At 36.2% G+C, this 14,344-nt stretch overlaps 2 protein-coding genes across 6 annotated transcripts in view; one reads left to right on the top strand and one right to left on the bottom strand.

The window, feature by feature from the left end:
• Window positions 1-14,344, top strand: part of LOC137238413 (uncharacterized) — a 189,931-nt gene that overhangs the window by 163,326 nt on the left and 12,261 nt on the right. The gene's annotated exons all lie outside the window — the stretch shown is intronic.
• On the bottom strand, window positions 6,653-8,327 carry LOC137238411 (membrane-bound alkaline phosphatase-like). The gene is made up of 2 exons (XM_067763336.1): window positions 7,093-8,327; window positions 6,653-7,019 (listed from the first exon to the last, which is right to left on the bottom strand). The coding sequence occupies exons 1-2, from the start codon at window positions 8,092-8,094 to the stop codon at window positions 6,678-6,680; spliced, it is 1,344 nt and encodes a 447-aa protein (XP_067619437.1). The 5' UTR covers window positions 8,095-8,327; the 3' UTR covers window positions 6,653-6,677.

The following is a 14,344-nucleotide window of genomic DNA, read 5'->3' as shown; positions in this document are numbered from 1 at the left end:
CCTCAATAACGGTGTTTGGTGGCGTCAAGCGCACAATGAATACCACCGCACTCGCCTTAACTGCATTTTCCCCCTTTTCTCTCTAAGAGATCCTGTTGTGAATCTAGTCTTTGTGCTAAAAAGCTTGTATATATGATTTACATTTTCATTTCGCATTATGACCCACAATAACAGTAATAATATCCTTTATCGACAATTGTTATTGCTTGATGCATTTGCTACTGGTAGTTAATGTGTTTGTGTGCGTGTGTGTATATATATGTGTGGCTGATTTACCCACATGCTAATGACAACATTAATCGTTGAGGTTATCTTAATGTTAATTCGTACCAAAATGGGGTTTGTATAGGCTAATAATTTGCGGCTGGGAAATGACTTTTCTAGAGCTGGTTATAATTTGTGTTTGTGTGTGTGGGGTGTTTACTTTCAGTTAACTTTGCATACAAATTGAATGTTATAACGGAAATTTTCTGATGGATTTATGACAGTCATTTGTAATTTTAAATGATAATTTTTTAGTTCAATAACACATAAGGTGGACGAAAATACGAAGTTATTACCTGATACTAAGTTACAAATGAGTTTTTACTTTTTGCTTGCTTTTGTGGTTGTTGTTGTTGTTTTAGCGATAAGGATGCTCGCCGAAGGCTTTGGGGAGTGTTATCGATGTGATAGTCCTTTGCCGGATACAGATCCGGTACGCTCCGGTAACACAGCACCATTAAGGTGCTAGCCCGACCATCTCGGGAACGATTTATATGGCCAAATTAAACCTTCAGGCCATCCCTCCCTCCCCACCCCCGAGTTCCATGAGGAGGGGTCGCTATAGCCTCGTCTGTTAGTGAAACAGGATTCGCCGCGGATAGGTGAGGTTGACAGTTGGGTTCGGAGAAGCTGTATATTGCGCTGGCAACCTGAAGGGTTGCGCTACACAGCCCCTTGAATCTGGTATTTTAGTCGCCTCTTACGACAGGGGGGGTATATTCTGACCCCCTGACCCGCTGGGGGTATGCTTTTGTGATCCAAATCAGAAACATCCTCTCTGAAAACTTCTTTTTAAAAAACAACCTATTTCAGAATTTAATTCAAAACCGCTCTCAGAATTTGGTTAAAGAATACCCTGCCTCGGTATATGTTTCCTTAAGCTCTCAATTTAAAGTTAAAATAAGTGAAATTAATGCTCAAATTTGGCTATTTCGAAACAAGTTCTGCGATTGAGCGATTTTGAAACGTGTTTTATTACTCAAACATTTTCTGAGATAGGTGATCATATGGTCTCACTTTTAAAATTTTTGAAAAATATTTTCCATAACCCCATGAAACTGTTATACAGGGATACTTCTTTTTTTGTAATGTATATACAATATGGTGTCCCTTATATGAAAGAAATATTTCGTTTTGCAATTATCAAAACGCATACCCTCTAATTCTGTTTAGTATACAAACCTATGCTTAAATAACAAATTTTAACTTTCCACGTAAATTTTAACCCCTACCGACAGGACCTCAAAAATAGCAGTTTTTCTCTTCATCTCGTAGCTGGGATGGCGAAAATGTTTATTGCTTTGTTTAAAGATGCTATTAGAAATTTGTATTAAACATGGTTTAATTTAAGTATTATTAATAGAGTTTTTCAGGACACTTTCTTTTTAAGGTTTGTTTTTTACAATGTGGATAAATATTTCTATGTTCTTGCACACAGCGTAAAAGGAACTGCTTTTGTTCTTCTTCTGCGGTTATCAAACCATGAAAGTCTTGCATAAGTTTAATAGCCCTTTCAGCTATGTCGTCAACCGCTTTTAAGCTCAAAATCTTCTTTTTTGCTTCTACATAGACTACGTAGGATATATTTTCCTGAAGGAAACTGCAGTCAACTTTTAACCTCGAAAATGTATTTTTGCTTCTAATAGTAATGAAATCGCTCAACGATTTTTCTAAAACAAGAACAAAAGTTTAGGATTTAGTGAATAGTGAGCAGCACAGCTTAAAAAAGATATTAATTAGTATTTACCATATAAGGTTATAAACGTTTCATCCTTCGATGGAACGTATCTCTTTCCAGAATCACCAAAGCTTTCTCTTTTTAAGTTAATTACAATGTTGTTCTTGGTTTGTTCATCAACGTCGTCGTCAAAAAGTAATAGCAGGGTTATTTCTCTTTCGTAATCCTTCAGGGTCTTTAAAAAGAGTAAGTCTTGATTCGGCGCGTTCACTGCTAAACTGCATCTTAGCCAGGGCATAACATAAACTGTCACAGTAAATAAAGAAATGTCTCTAAGCGCTTGTTCGTCCTTGACGTTCATTTTAAATTGAGACTGCAACAAACACATCTTTAAAGAGTAAATAGCTTTTGCCATCCATCGTGCTTGATGCAATGCGCCTGGAGGTCTGATTTTAATTTTATTCTCCGAGTTTCCTCCCAAGAAAATAATAGCTAGTTCAATCAGTTCCCGATAATCGTATCGTAAAATTGATTTCTCCAGTTCGTTGTAATAAAACTCCACCAATTCATTTATCATCGTCTCACAAAAATTTTGTTTACGAAATTAGCGCAGGATTCAATAGCATTAGGATTAATATTCTTCCAGTTATCTTTGAACTTCTTAAATAGTGGAATCTCGGGACTGGTACTGTCCTCTTGGATTTTAGTTTTAAATACACTTTTGAGCGCAAGTGCGTTAACATGATGATGACAAGCAAAGAGTAACATTTCTCTTTCCAATGCTTGCTCCAAAAGCACACAAGCTCCAAGCTCAAGCGACCTGTATTCGATGATCTCGTATCACAGCACATTATTTGTACCTTATTATTAAGGTTCCAATCATTGAGCGCATTTTGTACTGCATTTGCTTGATCTTTGCCGGAAGAGCATTAATTTGTTCTTTCTCTTTAATTATTGGCAAGCGTTCTTCTTTAGAGCTTTTTACGTTGAGACTAGGTAACAGTTTTCCATCCCAATGAACAGCAACAACTTCGGGCAGATTTAGTTGTTTCTGCTCTATGCTTTCTGATTTCCGTTCGGATGCGTTGAATAGAGAATTTGTTGATAGAGAAATCATCATAATTAAGACCTAGAGCTTCCACTACAGCTTGAACTACATAAACAGAATTTCGAATGCTGAGTTGACATCTGTCCAAAGACGCAACCAATTTTGGCGTAACAAAATTATTTCTTCTTCTTTTTGCTACTGCACTTAAAGAACTAATTGATTGAGAAATGGAAGGAGTCGGTTCGTTCAGACTTTCTTCAGAGCTTGCAGATTGGTCATATAATTCTGTGTCATATCCTTGTTAGCAGCAGCAGATGTCGGCAAGGCTTCTGAGAGCATTTCTTTTAATCTATATTTTTCTTTTGCTAATTGTCTAAGCCTTGCCTTTTCTTCAATTACAGCCAACTTTTTGCCTACACCCATTCAGCAACCTGGGCGCCTTGGCTCTCTCTGTTATTGTAAGAATATTTTATCTTCCTCTATTTTAATTACGCTGAGAGCATCAGCATGGGCGATATCGAATAAATTATCCAAACCCTGTTGAAACTCCTCCTCGCGACGTTTATAAAAATCCGGGATCTCCTTCAATTTTTTTGCAGCTCTCGCCAGCATTGATAAAGATCCACAATTTTCTTAACACAATTAGGAAAAGCTTTGGTGGGTATTCTAGCCTTTTCCCAGAATATAATGCACTCCCCAGCCACAAGAATTTGCAGTTTCGCTAATACTTAGCTTTATTTCGCGAATGTTGAAAAACAGAACCGCAAGAATTTGACGATTCGACGGTAATTTTGCACCTGTTATTTGGTGATTAATCTCACCCACCAGAAATATATTATATTTATTGCTTCTTAGTTCCACTTACATTTTCGAAATGAAAAACTATCCGCGTTACTCTACAACTCAAGACTAATACTGCGTGCACGTCTTATTTGAACGAAAAGTTATGTAGAATTTTTTTCTATTATTGGTAAACGCTTCCAAATATGTTGGTCCAGTATTTTCAAATCTTTTTATTTGCAAAAAGCTAGCGCATTTACAAAGCTAGCGCATTTACAAAGCTGCGCGACGTTACATTGTTACGCTAATACAGAAGGTGGCGCCACTGCCGCCCAACACTTTCCCCGTGTTCCAATGGACAGTGATCCAGATCCGGATAAAAATTTAACTCGAAAATGCAGTAACAATGTAATCCATATGGATCAATTTGTTGTTGCATTTGAATGTTACATTTTTATCGAGATCTGGATCACTGTCCATTGGAACACGGGGCTTGGCATAATTGTACCAATGAGCTAAAATCCTCCCATCTACACCACCGATGTTACTCCTAAAATTATATTCTAAATAGAGTGTACTAACAAACCTAAATCGTAAAAAATTCTTTATAGAACACTTCATTTCCAATAAAAATATTTTGATCGAAAGTTAACCGTTGAATCTGAACTAACTTGTTTCCAAAGTAATTCGGCATGGTTTAGAGTTTTCGTAATGAGCTTATATTTTTTTATAGAGTATATTGGATTAAGGAGAACCGATCTGAAGGGTATGCGTTAGAAAAAAAAAGACTTCTAAAAATAAGGGACACCCTAATATACAACCATGGCATGAAGTTTTTCGATATATGTTTGAAACTTTTTATATTTCATATATTGGAATTTTTTCCCAAATATAATGTGGAAGCGATAATGCAATTGTTCTGAATTGGTTCCAATATAGTCGTAAAATAACTTTTAAGTTACCGGAAATGTTCACTAATTGATACATTAGTAGTCCAAAAATGTTTCAAGAACATGGATACCGTCCCATCTCCTTCAAAATTTGATTGAGTCCGTGAATCATTATCCATCGACAAAGGTAACACTTAGCTTCATATTAATTGATATGCACGCGCATTTTTGAAATTGGCTTCGTTTAACGAAATTATATCTTTTCTGGAACCCATTACTTTCATAGACACCAGTTGCGTTTTTGAAACCGTTTTTATGGTACCAGTTACTTTTGCATTCGGATAATTTTTGGAATCGATTAATTTTTGGAACTGAATTCTTTTAACCATTTTTCGGAATGGTTAACTTTTAAAAGAATTGATTTTTTTGGAATCAGGTACTTTTTGAACACGTTACATTTTCTGAACTGGTTACTATTTCTGAAACGGTTTGTTTTATGGAACCAGTTACTATTTCTAACCCACTTAATTTTATGGAACCGGTTACTGTTTATGAACCGGTCACTATTTCTGAACTAGATACTATTTATATACCGGTTATTGTTTCTCAACCGTTTAATATTATGGAATTAGTTACTATTTCTTAACCGCTAAATTTTATATAGCGACTGCTTTTGTGAAGCTGCTTAGTTTAATGGAACCGGTTAATATTATGGAACCAGTTATTATTTTTTATGAAACCGACTAGTTTTATCGAGCGGCTGATTTTATGAATGCGCTCTGTTTAATGAAACCGGTAACTTTTTCTGAGCCGATTACTGTTTTGCAAAGGAAAATTTTTTCGAAACGGTACTATTACTTTTTTGAAACGGTTACTTTCGGAGACGACTATGTTTTTTTGGAACGGTAACCTCTTCGATACCGACTAGTTTTTTAAATCGGAAAATTTTTCGTAACCGATTGTTTTTTTTGGGACGGTAACTTCTAGAGGGGTTCTTTTTCCATAACCGGTTAGTTTTTTGGAACGGTAACTTGCGGAACCGGTAATACTTAGAAAAATTTCACATATCAGAACTTTGAACTTTTCGAATAATTTGTCTTTTTAAAACTGGAAATCGAGCTTTCTGTTTTTGGACAGGCAAGATGCTTGGCCTGGTTTGCCTGATAGAAAGCGTCATTTATTCACACTTTTTTCTCAAAAAACTTTGGTCTTAAGTTTTTGAATTTTTTTAAAGCACGATAATGACGCTTCCGTTCCCTGCTCTCAAGGACCACGGTGTATATTATAAAATAACTCCGTTTTATTGAAACCTACTCGCAGAATTCTAGGGAATTTCCTTCTTAGTTCTTGGAGATCTAATAGCTGTGTCGCTTCTAATAGTTAGAAAACAGGACAAATACACAAGACGTTCTCCCCCGTTTTAACGCAGAGTACATTTCTTCTGTTTCTGTTCTGATTTCTGCATTGCCACTTGTTGAGAAATTATGCTCTCATTTTTGATATCAAATTTGAATTATTAGCAGCCTCTTAATTATTCCGGAGAGAGGAGAGAGTTATCGCACTCGGACTTTTATTAGACATCTATACCACTTTAAGTAATATCTTAATATTTTTGGCAAAAAAGTAACAACCAAATCCAAATTTAGCATGTGTGCAAGCTGAAGTTCTATTAGCTGAAATAAATCGACTCGCAAGTCAATCCAAAATAAAGAAAAAATTATCGAAATCAGTCGGGCAATGATTGGGTTAAAACGAAGGAATAACAGCCAAACTGAACCTCTCTACCCCACCTAAATATGCTTAGCTACATTTGGTTTTATTCTTGAACGGATAAAGTTCAATCGGTTTGACGTAAAGACCTTCTAAAGGCCAAAAATAGCATGATTTATTCATGATTAATTTGTATCGTTCCTTTGTAAATATGAAACATGTACATATGTATGTATGGGTGTATTCATAAAATATTTTGTATAATTTTAAACTTAAGACCAGAGATAAGTAAAAAATTGTATAAAATCTATTGGGTACACGTTGTCAAGCGATTTCCTAAACATGACGCATAAGCCATCATATGTGGTATTGTGTTCTGTTCGTAAACACCCGTAAATAAGTGCGCCCAAGGGCCTAAAGCAAATACAGCAACATCGTCACCGCCATGTGTCTCAGAAGCAAGCGGCAAAGTTGCAGGATATTCATCCCGGGGCTTACCCTTTATTAATTTAGTTGGATCATGACGCTCATGTTTTTCCACATCGTAAAATATTTTAAAGCTTGGACCATTTGCATAATTCAAAATCATATATGGTGTTTTGTCATTGGGCGTAAAGGGTGCGCCACCCAAAATATCACTGCCACGTGTCTACAAATGAATAGCGGAGTGATTATTGAATTAAATTTAATGCTATACATTTAGGTATTGTGAAAAACCTTACCCCATATCCAGAGTACGAAACTGCATGCGAATGATCAGCTGTAACCACTATCAGCGTATCGTCTTCGCTTGTAAGCTCGCGCGCTGCTTGTATGGCTTTCGAAAATTCCACAGTTTCATCTAAAGCAATGCGTGCATATGTCTTATGATGACCTTGATCTATGCGACCGCCCTCAATGAAAACAAAGTAACCTTGATCGTTGCGACGCAGCAATTCTAAGGCTTTACGCGTCATTTCTTCTAAAGTTGGCTGATTTGTTTGTGCGTCGGTCTCTAAATGATAATTCATGTGACTGTCTTTGAAGAGACCTAGCAAGCGTTCAGTTGTATTTAAATTCAAACGATTTAACTCGTCTAGCGTTTCAACGTAGGCATTTTTACTGCTCATGGCTTTGTATTCATCTATCAAATTGCGCCCGTCTATGCGTTTGCCTTTCTTATAAAATTTTTTATCTACAAAATATGATTTACCGCCACCCATTACAACCGAGAGCTTACTACCCACTTCACCATGTATCAGCTGATAAGCAATATCTTCTATTTTATTATCATTACCGCAATCGGCAGCCACTTCGCTATCATTTTCCCAATCACGTTCAGCTACATGCGCATAGACACCAGCCGGTGAGGCGTGTGTGACACGTGTTGTTGTAACGACACCCGCCGATTTGCCTGCATCCAATGCCCACTTTGCAATTGAGTGCACATAATTTTTCGTATTTAAAGTTGTATTGCAATCGGTACGTTCTATATTAGCATCAACACCAATGGTGCCACCGTTGGTCTTAACACCGCACAAATATGCCGTGGCAGTCGATGCAGAGTCTGACACAATTTTATTCACATTGTAGGTGCGTGAAAGTCCTGTGTAGGGGAACTTTTCAAAAGAAAGCGATTGTTCTTCATCTCCCAGTAGATTGCGTGCCGCCGAATGCGTAGCGATGCCCATACCATCACCCAAAAACATAATCACATTTTTAGCCATTTTGTTGTTCTTCGGCATTTGTAGTTTTTCCTTGACAAATTGTTTGCCTTGGTTTAGTCAATATTCGTTAGTTTCTTCGCCAGCTATTTTAGTTGGATAGGATGATCTACCATTTGCTGTAGCAAAATTTGGATGCCTGCGACTTTCACGGCAGTCCTCATCGTTGCGTTCACAAGCGGGCACTGTGTGTACAAGGGTTAATAGCGCGCAGGCTAGTGCGACGCGGATTAATTTTTGTTGCGTATACGACATGCTGCACCAGCCGGGAGTAGAAAAACGACTAAAGCCAGATTAAAACGAATTGAGATTATTAAAGTAGAAGAATAATAAAAGCAGGCATGCTTAACCAACGAACCGATATCATTTCGTTACGATAATTTACGTTAATAAACGAAACAAAGTCATTTCGTTTCGTTTATTAACGTTAAGAACGTCAAATTAACGAAATGATTTTGCTTCGTTTTCTGCCATATCAAAACGAATTCAAATCGTTTATGTTGATTATTAATTTCAAACTATGCTGGCAAAGCTGATTGATGGCGGAGTCATTAAAGGTGAAAGCATTAGCCAAGCTGATTACAACTTTTCTCATGAATTTTGACAGTACGAACATTTCTCAGAGTATTTTTGACATTACCACCAACGAATTACACAAACAAATTACATAGAGTTTGTGTGTATGTCCGCTCGCTGTTACCACCTTACGGCTTCACCATGGCTATGGCATTGCCAGCACAATTCAAACATAATGTATCACATTTTTGTCAACGTTTTTAACGTTAACGAAAGCTTTTCGTTTCGGTTAAAAACGAGATACAATTTATCTTGATAATTTCTTTATCGATAATATTTCTAAGTGTTTCAACGGAAACGGTGGAAATTTTTTGATAAACGATTAGCTTAACGTTAAGGTGCATCCCTGAATAAAAGTATCGTTGGTATTTAAATTATCTAAAATACAATATTTATTGGTATGCCGCTTTGGAACATATAAAGTCTTGTGATAAGTCTGACATATTCAAATTTCATGCTGCTAATGCACAACATGATTGTTATCGATATGTACGCATGTATGTGTGTATGTTATAAAACCAAATATTTAACGGAATACAAAAATTATAGCAATTTCGGCAGTAATGCTAGGCAATTAAATCATAAAAGCATTGTACTTAATTTACAATGGATGTTGTTGGAGAGGGGGAAAAAGGGATATACACTTTGTGTCTATGATATGTTAAACATTTGTTTTTGCACGTGACTTAAATGTCAGACACTCGGAAGAGGTCTTTCAAGCCGGTTAAGTATTTTTTATTGGGGAATACAGAATGTGAGTGGAAGTTTAATCACTAAACTGCAGCGAATGTAGGAATAAGGATAGAGTATATAGGAACGATTTCAGAGAGTAAATCAGTTAGTGGAAATCAACCAAGGCAGAAAAACAAACCGATGATACATTAAAAAGAAACCAAAGTGCTAACGGTGTATTGTCATCGATATCGTAATTATATCGACAGGATAGCGGCCGAGTTATCGGTTTGCTATCGATGTGTTATCGATGAGGTATACACGAGTTATCGAAGTGTTATAAACTTGAATGAAAGAGTAAAATGACCCACGAGGCTTGAGAAGATAATAACGATGGACTCTACGCCATTGCGTTGCCGGAAAGATGTGGATGGAAGCTGGCGATGAGTGGTGAGGAGTACCTTATATTTACTATTTTGCACTCATACTCCAGATGAAGGTCTTGAGCAGTAATCTGCTTCGCGTAAGCGGAATGCCATCCATCCCCCTTGGAACAGCCAATTTGCTAGTATCATTAACTCTTTTAAGCTCTACAAAATTTATGGATTGCTTGAACTTGGAACAGGATTCCTCTAGAGCAGTTCATGGTTTCTTAGCACGCTATTGTAAAAACTGGCCTATAGAAATGGTTCTTCATTTCGTTTCCAAACTGACAGAGGGTCTTCTGAAAGTAAAAAAATTTGTGTTGAATGACGTTCCTCACGCTAAAAGATCCTTCAACTTTTTAAAAGAAGGCATGGAACGAAGTTAGAAATAACTACTAGACTGGTGAGCTGTAGAACTGGTAGGACAGAGCGAAGAGGAGCACGATTTAGAGAAAAGTTAGAAGGGTCTATTAAGGCTTAGGTTCAGTTCAGTGCTGTCGAGTAGCAATTTGCAAACATACCCTGGCTGTATAATACAATGGTCGACCTAATTATTTTCTATGGATTTAAGGTCCGGTGAACAGCATAAGACTTTACAACTAGAAGTAAGTGGTGCCACTCTTCCAAAAACACGCTGACACTTAACGGGAAGCAGAAAGTTTACTGTTTAAATACCGTGATAAAAACGGCCGTAGGCGGGTCGGTAATAATATTTCTAGATGCAGGGTATACGCTCGTTAATTATGGGCATTCCATCGGCGGCTTTCGATCTTACTGCATCATATTCACCTAGGAAAGGAATGAGGTGGAGAATTTAAAGCACACGGTAGTCTGGTGATTGCATTCTCGATGGAGCCAAGCGGAATGGGTTAACAGGACAGGAGTGGTATTATGGAGTTAATTATGATCTCCGTAGCTGTGTTATCGAAATAAGCATAAGAACAACTGTTACGTCGACCCCTTTGGTCGAAACTTTTGGGTTCCGCTGACCACTTTCTCATTGACTAATGGATGTCGAGGTATTTGTTTGAACAGTTCTTGGCTCCAAATGCTCAACAGATCTATTAGGATAATTGGAGCGGGCCTAGTTATATCCAATAGGGACACATGCGGTGCACCTTAATATCCTGCACTTCCCTAGGCAGATTTTAATTGCTGCTTCGGACTGAGCATGGCCAAATATATGTCGCGGTACAAGATCAAAGTAGGGTTATTTGATAATATAATTTCAATTCCTCTTCCGCTAAAAATTGTGATAAAAAATTTATAGTAATATTTTGAATTTTGATTGACAATGATGTCAAGGTCGCGTAAGTCAAGGTTTTTTAAAGAGTATGTGAATATTTTAAGTAAATCACCAAATCTAAAATGTATGATATGTTATTGTGTTATTTTGTAGCAATGTATAATTGTTTATACAAAATTTAAATTTAGCAATCTATAACGCTGATAAATTAAAATTTACTAAGTACGTATGAACGACTGATCGTTGTAGAAATAATAATAGTATTTTGACGCTCCAAGAAGATTAAGGCCGAGCTTTTCTTTCAGTTTGTGAAGTGTTGATTGTCAAATTTTCCGACGAACGGCATCTGTTAAATAAGAAGTAATTGCCGAGCAGCTTTTCTTGGCAAAGATACACTTGAATGGCGCGCCAAAGCACTGTCAAGAGATGACTCCGTCTGATGTATGTGGCACCGTCACTTGAGTGGGGAACCTTTGGTTAATTAAGTCGACACGGTTCTTGTGCCTCACAGCGGTCGCCAACTGCTTGTTGTATCAAGGCCAAGGTTGCTGCCATATCTCGACAGTGCTTTCTTTTTTCTTTAGTTTATTACTTTGGTGGACTAATAAATATATATTTTTTGTGCAATGGTGGTTAAATCATGAGGCTTAATTTCGCTTATAGCTAATTTGAACGATTTCGATTTGGAACATTTTCATTGCACGTGTTGCAAACAATTTTTAATGTGGTAAAAATATATTTAATTCACAAAAGATATCAATAAACAAGTAAGGAAGTCTAAGTTCGTGTAAAACTGAACAATACATACCCAGCTGTACACTTGAAATGGCGTTGTTGTTTGTTTTGTGTGCTTAATTGTGTTACAAGGCTGCGCAAGAATACATATACATATGGTTTTATTCTGAACTAATTTTTATTCGAGTTATGGCTTCCGAAACATACAAAATTGCTTAGTCATAAAAGGGACGGTGCCACGCCCATTTTTTTTCAAATTTGAAGTTTTTCTTATTTATTGTTATAAATCCACTTGGCAAATGAAACACCATTGATATAAAGCTCTTTTTTGCAAAGATATGGGCAACTCCCCAAAACTTTTACTTTTTCGGGTACTCGGGTTTTACACACGGGCAAAAAACTTAAGGCCATAAAAGGGTACAAGGACATTAAGCTTGACCTTTTGACTATCCGATCTGATGATTTAAAAAATCAAGAAAGTTGATAGTAAGTTTTTGCAGAACTTCGAAACGTAAAAAACGTGGATTTTTACACTTTTTCAAGCGATACCCTTGATTATTTTTTTTGAATTTTTTCGATAAAATTGTGAGGCTTCGCTGAGACGCTATGGAATTTAAACTGAATGTTTCTTTTGAGACGGAAATTCTAAAAGTATGGGCAAAATGAATGTGCCCCTCCAATACTCAAAACTATCATCACTCAAAGTAGCGATACTTTTTTTTTTGTCATTTTCAATATTGACAGTTTTTTACCTATAGCTTTTTGAGGCAACTGGGTATTGAAATTTGGATTATGCACGATAATAGCATATCAGGGACTAAAAACACCTGGGTCTTCAAATTCGATGTGCCCCTTTCAGTTTTGAAGGTAGAGGCAGAAAAGTGGAAGCACTTGGTTGCGTAAATTTTTTTCAGGAGCATGTTTTTTTGTGGGCACAGCTACAATTTTACTTTTATCACTTCATACTCGTTTGTTATTTTTTTTCTACACCACAGTGGTATACCATCAATTGCCTCATGTTGGAATATTCTCGCAAGGAAAGTTATTCATGTTTGTGCATGGGGCAAATATACGAAATTTCCGACAAAAATTGGCAATTGTCAAAAAGTGTAGAAATTTTTTTTTTGTTTTTGTAAACCAGGTTTTATTTAAAAGTAAATGAAAAGAAAGACACATTTGGTACAAAAATTTAAAAAAGAAAAAACACTTTTTGACGATTGTCAATTTTTGGCGAAAATTTCGTATATTTGCCCCATGTACAAACATGAATAACTTTCCTTGCATGAATATTCCAAGATGAGGCAATTGATGGTATACCACTGTGGTGTAGAGAAAAAATTAACAAACGGTTATGAAATATTTGACGGTTACCCGGTTTCATATTTTTGGCGATATCTCTAAAACCGGGTTTCGGGTATCAACAAAATTTTACCTAAATATACCCCACATAGATATGTACATCCTGATAAAATTTCAACACAATCGGTTAAGAAGTATTTAAATAAGTAAAAAAAATTAAGGTTTTCCGGGTTTATATTTTTATCAATATCTCCAAAACCGGATCTCCGGTATTAAAACTTTTTTACCTAAACATACTTCGTTCACATATCTATATGTTTTGAAAGTTTCAGAAGAATCGGTAGAAAGGTGTTAAAATAAATGTGTTGCAAACTTTGCAATAAAAAATATTCGGCAGTTATCGGTTTTTTATTTTTACCGATATCTACAAAACCGGGTCTCGTGTATCAAAAAAATGTTACATAGCTAACAGCTGTATATATCTCCATATTTGGTTAAAATTTCTATATAATTGGTACAGACGTTTTGATATAAATGTATATTTAACACTGCGACCTCAGTTTATATATATATTTTGCTCGACCTTTTGACTATATCTTCTTCAGGCATTATGTAAGACGAGTAACGGCGATGCACTATAACTCCAATTTACCCCTCAATGTTCCTAACAAAAAGATATTTGCGTGATACCAGGTTTCAAAAAAATGTTTTATCTCCTAAAAAACCAAAGTTTGGCGGATTTCCCCATATATCTTATTTTATTCGTCTACGACCTTTTTAAAAATCTTTTATATAAAAGTGGGCGTGGTCCTTAGCCGGTTTCGTTAATTTTTCCTCAAAGCATTCCTTATAGTAAAGGCAACCTCTCTGCCGAATTTTGTTACGATAGGTTTAACGATTTTTGATTTATGATTAATAATATTTGTAAAATTGATTTTATCAGAAGTGGGCGGTGCCACGCCCATTTTAAACATTTTTTTCAAATTTTTATCAAGAGTCTCAATATCAGTCCACACGTCAAATCTCAACATTCTAGGTGTATTATTTAGTATATAATAAGGTTTTTTGTGTTTTCCAAAATGTTATATATATATAAAAGTGGGCGTGATTACCATCCGATTTCGCTCATTTTCAACACCAATCTATTCTGGGTCGTGTACCAAATTTGGTGAAGATATCTCAATATTTACTCAAGTTATCGTGTTAACGGACAGACGGACGGACGAACAGACATGGCTCAATCAAAATTTTTTTCGATCTGATGATTTTGACATATGAAAGTCTATATCTATCTCGATTCCTTTATACCTGTAAAACC

Source organism: Eurosta solidaginis, chromosome 1 (genome assembly GCF_040869045.1).
Source record: "Eurosta solidaginis isolate ZX-2024a chromosome 1, ASM4086904v1, whole genome shotgun sequence".
NCBI classification, from domain to species: Eukaryota; Metazoa; Arthropoda; class Insecta; order Diptera; family Tephritidae; genus Eurosta; species Eurosta solidaginis.
Note: the sequence above shows the minus strand (reverse complement) of the source record. Positions and strands in the feature narration are given on the sequence as shown.